Source organism: Austrofundulus limnaeus, unplaced genomic scaffold (genome assembly GCF_001266775.1).
Source record: "Austrofundulus limnaeus strain Quisiro unplaced genomic scaffold, Austrofundulus_limnaeus-1.0 Scaffold120, whole genome shotgun sequence".
Lineage (NCBI taxonomy): Eukaryota > Metazoa > Chordata > Actinopteri > Cyprinodontiformes > Rivulidae > Austrofundulus > Austrofundulus limnaeus.
Window position 1 is genome coordinate 1,309,382 of NW_013952522.1, and position 5,236 is coordinate 1,314,617.

The 5,236-nt window shown below is 38.4% G+C and overlaps 1 protein-coding gene across 1 annotated transcript in view; it reads right to left on the reverse strand.

The window, feature by feature from the left end:
- Window positions 1–5,236, reverse strand: part of afg3l1 (AFG3-like AAA ATPase 1) — a gene marked incomplete at its 5' end in the record, with an annotated part of 16,706 nt that overhangs the window by 3,003 nt on the left and 8,467 nt on the right. Inside the window, 7 exon segments of the mRNA XM_014014953.1 lie at window positions 452–567; window positions 1,590–1,700; window positions 3,521–3,646; window positions 3,947–4,054; window positions 4,136–4,289; window positions 4,366–4,503; window positions 4,583–4,847. Coding sequence (XP_013870407.1) covers window positions 452–567; window positions 1,590–1,700; window positions 3,521–3,646; window positions 3,947–4,054; window positions 4,136–4,289; window positions 4,366–4,503; window positions 4,583–4,847 — 1,018 coding nt within the window.

The window sequence follows — 5,236 nt, forward strand, 5'->3', positions numbered from 1 at the left end:
GTCGTACGAACCCTTTGTACGAACAAAAGTAAGAGAAATTTAGCATAAGAATACGAACATGTTCTGGCATGAGGCCCGATCACTCTGCTATGGATGAATGCATAGGTTTGTGTGTTGTAATACACTCCATGTGTCACACATGTACATTTTTTCTTTTGTTTTTCTTTTTATCTTCTTATGGATTATTCATTCATTCATTCATTCATTTTTGCTGATAATTGTGCCCTCAGTATCTATCTTTCATCCTGCACAAAGACTGTTGTTCTGCCATGTGCTGCCTACGTTTGCATCAGTACTCAGCTGCAGTAAGTTATTCTTAGGCAAAGGCCTGGAAGGACCACGACACCACACTAAAAACTGAAGCATGAAGTTTGAGGATGGACTGAGTTATCTCTGCCTCTCACAACAAACCTCCAAGGATGATTATTTTCTTCGTGTTCAGATTCAGTACCTTGAGCAGAGGATCAGCATGCTGCAGGAACCAACCGACGACAGCATGACCAGCCTCATGATATGCTACAGTCTTTTTCTCTGTGGGCTGCAGGACCTGAGTCTTCTTTTCCAGACCTGACAACAGAATCCACTCTATGTTAAAGCAGACCTGAGTGTTTGTCAAATTTTCTCCAAGTGCACAGGTTAAAAACAAAAAACACATGGGCCACTGTACTGGCTGCTTGCTTAATCATTAAACACAAAAAACTTTACTTAAAAGCTATATGCGGTGGCCCATTTTTTTTTTACTTTTTTGCACTTAGAGAAAGTATGACATACAGCAGAAGCTCATGGGACATTTATAATTGATAAAAAGAGCATTTGTGTGCAAATCTCCATGTACTGTATGCTTACATCTAATCTAAATGTATATTGTAGATACTTGTATTTTATGTTTAATTTTAATAAATTTTAAAGATAAAGTCAGCACCATGAGGGAAGACTATCTGCACTAAAACCCTTACATAGTCATTGGACTAATAGAGTAAATTACTGTAAATGAAAATATATTGTTTCTACATAGGATGAAAGATTACAACCTTATAACCAGTTACTGCTGACAGGTTATTTTTGGGTTAAAGAATATTTGACTTTGACAAAGATTTATTTCAGTCTGATTTCCACAGGTGAAGAGGAATGTGTGGCTCCTCAGGGTGTTGTCTATGTTAACAAAATACTTTAAAAATCATAAATAGTTTTCACTTTAGGTTTCACAAAAACACTTAACTACAAACAACCGTAGGATTAATAGATAGTCAATTCAAACATTCTCTAACCAATAATACATGTCTAACCATGGTGGTAAAGTACATGTGTATGAGGAGTCACATGTAGTAAACAGAATAGTTAATTCATGAGTTACTAAACATTAAAATAGGAACGAGTTTGTTGGCTTGGGAAATAATTAACCTTTATGTGTAAAACAATAATAAATCTGTTAATTTATAGCTTATTCAGTATGAATTGCCCTCCATGAGTGATGTTTTCAAAGTTAACTAACCACTGATTAATGATTAAGTAGGGATAAATAAGGTGCGGTTATCACAGAAACAATCCAGGCAGTTCTGAGATGGCTGGGTCCAGCATGACACACTGACCTCCGATGACCCGGTCTATTGCTTGCTCAAAGTGTTTTGCGTTGACGGCAGGACTCAGGTGTCTGGCTGCGATCAGAGCTGACTCATTACAGACGTTTGCAATGTCAGCACCTGAATGATTGGCAGAGAAACAAAACAAGTTTCAGAACTCTCCTACTCATCTGAGCAAACATTAACAACATTCATTTATCTTAAAGAACACAATTCAATAATTTATTACGTAGACTTGAACTTGATATTGAGATTACAGGAACAGCTATACAATGGTTTGAGTCTTATTTAACTGACAGAGTTCAGTTTGTTAATGTTAATAAAGAATATTCTTCTTACACCAGAATTAGTCATGGAGCTCCTCATGGTTCAGTGCTTGGACCAATCCTCTTCACTTTATATATGCTTCCATTAAGTAAAGTTATTAAACAGCATGGGATAAATTTCCATTGTTATGCTGATGATACTCAGTTATATTTATCCATGAAAGCTGATGAATCCAACCAGTTACAGTACTTAAACTACAGGCATGTCTTACAGACATAAAAACATGGATGACTCTTAACTTTCTGCTTCTAAACTCAAATAAGACAGATGTTATGGTTTTTTTTGACCTGAACATCTTAGGGATTAACTTTCACCCTTTCACCTCCTCTGGATGGCATTAATCTGGCCTCCAATTCTAATGTAAAGACCCTCAGTCCATCAGGTCCATTCACATACAGCCTAAAATGTGATCACAGTCCTTCTGTTTGCATCTCTTTCCTGTCCTCTCTGACCACAGGGTAGTCCACTCTGAAAATGGTTCTGGTTCTGCTGGAAGTTTCTTCCCACTGTCACCTCTGTGCCTATCAGGGTGTGAAGATTCAATCTGAAGATTTCCTTAAACAGATACTTTTAACCACCTGTACAGAGCCCTGAGATGACTTTTTGTGAATTGGTGCTGCATTAATGAACTGAATTGAATTCTGCAAATCCCCTGCAACAATGCCATCAAACTAACTTGCAAAAAAACTAAAAATAAAAAAATAAACAAAATTGAATCTGTCCCAAACACTTGAACTGGTTTGTGTTGCACCAGGACCCCATGATTAAATCCCTAAAACAAGCAGCTTCTCACACCCTCCTACAGCCTCTGGAGCTACGTGTTGAGAGGAAGAGTTTCTGTCATACATATGTATTAAAACAGAACAGACTTGGTGCAAAATTCATACAATGACTTGTGAACCCAGGCTGATAAAAATGATCATCAAAACGCAAAGGAGTTACTTCAGGCAGCCCTTAGTTTTAATCTCTCCTGTCAGAGCCACTACACAGCTGCACAGTATCTGTCCAAATTCATTTACCATCTTTTAGTGTTGTGTTCTGTAATTTTAAGATCAAATACTTGTATCTTTTTGAATTTTCATTCCATTTATTTTAGCTGTTTTAATGCTTGTGGAAAAATATTTGTATTAGAAACCAGTAAAAAAAAGATTAAAAATAATTGAAATGTAAAAAAATCTCAATAAGTTCTGTTTGTTCTCACAAAAAATGATATACTGAGAACAGGATATTTTACATTTCTGTATGAATCATAGACAAGACTTTTCACAAGTTTTTTACAGCTCTTTGTATATACATTCAATGACCTGTAAACTGGAAAAGTTAGGTCCCTCTATGCGCGCCAAAATTATGAAACTGTTTCTGTTGAATTCCTTCTGAATAAATAGTTTAAACATCACATTGTCACCTCCTCTTGCACTGCAGTAGAACTGTAAACCTGCTAACACAAACAGCTCTGTGAATGTGGACAGAAACCACAGTTTAATGAAGACAGGAAAGTTTGAGGGGACTGCTTTAAAGACACGTTTTAGCCAAGCTGATCGCTCGATGGGCAGAAAAAAGCGTACAAAGATATTTAATGACACCAAATCTAACATTATTCTAAAATTACACACCAGTAAACCCTGGAGTGGCAGCAGCCATTTTTCTGGCCAGAGCTTCCTTGTCCAGACTGGAATCCAATTTGATCGGTCGTAGGTGGACTTTAAAGATGGATGCCCTGCCTTTGATGTCTGGAGGACCTGAAATAATACAGGAGACATAAGTGCTGTGAATCCACTGCATCCAAGCCTTTAAAGAAAAAAAAACACATTTTCTGCATCCCTGTGTGGCATAAGATGGATGAATGGATGAAATTTAGCCATTGTGCTAACTCCGGCACATTTATATCAACAGAATATTGATTAATGTGCAGTGTCCTTTTAAATATTTGTATATGAAATGAATCTTATCTGAATAAAATCTGGGTCACTCAACATCCCAGCTTTATCAGACTGTTTTTTTAATCTGAAAAGTAAATTAAGTGTAAGGAGTGTTCGTACCGATGTAAATCTGTCGGTCAAAGCGCCCAGGTCTCATCAATGCAGGATCCAAGATGTCAGGCCTGTTGGTTCCAGCCAGGACCACCACATTAGTAGCTGTGTTAAAACCTGCAGGCAAACAAGACAACAAGTGGATAAAAGTACCTGTTTAGTTTTATCAAACCATCCTGTGGTTCTCCTACAACCTACCATCCATCTCTACCAGCAGCTGGTTCAAGGTATTCTCCTGTTCACTCTGACCTCCAAAGTTACTCCCTCCTCTCTTCCTGCCCACAGCATCGATCTCATCGATGAACAGGATGCAGGGTGCGTTCTTCCTCGCCATGGCAAACATGTCCCTCACCTTCACAGAGCAGAGCTCGCTCAAACCTTCAGCCTCTGAGTGCTGCCACATCTTACAGCTGAGCTCCTTCACTCACCCTTGCAGGTCCAATTCCCACAAACATCTCCAGGAACTCTGAGCCGTTCACTGTGATAAAGGGAACGTTGGCCTCTCCTGCTGTGGCTTTGGCCAGCAGAGTCTTTCCTGTTCCAGGAGGTCCAGACAGCACTGCTCCCTGCCACAACACACCGGCCTTGTTTATAAACCTGACAGTAAGTGACACCCGACCCAACCCTCACTTTGTAAGTTATCACCTTAGGAATCTTGGCTCCGAGGTCCAGGTACTGCTGTGGGTGTTTCAGGAAGTTTACAAACTCCAGGATCTCCAGCTTGGCCTCTTCACAGCCAGCCACATCCTTAAACTTCACCTGAATGTTGTCCATCATCTTGGCAGTGGAATCAGTCACATTGAAGAGACTCCGCCCACCGCCGGAAGTTGCTCCTGTCAAGCCTCGCCGCACCATAAAGATTATGAAGCAAGTGATCAGCACAGTGGGGATAATGTTCATCAGGAAGGACCTGGACAGACATAAACACAGGTCTGGAATATAAATGTCACAGTACAATGGTAAGATGACGGTTTTTATCTTTATCAGTGGTTCCCATTGTGGTCCAGTGTTGTTTTTGACTGCCATTTTAATTTTAGTCTTAGTCTTTTGAACAAAAATACTTCTTAGTTTTAATCAGTTTTAGTCATTTCTATATTTAATGGTTTTAGTCAGTTTTAGTTATTTCTGTATTTAATGGTTTTAGTCGAGTTTTAGTTATTTCTATATTTAATGGTTTTAGTCAGTTTTAGTTATTTCTATATTTAATGGCTTAAGTCAGTTTTAGTTATTTCTATATTTAATGGCTTTAGTCAGTTTTAGTTATTTCTATATTTAATGGCTTTAGTCAGTTTTAGTTAT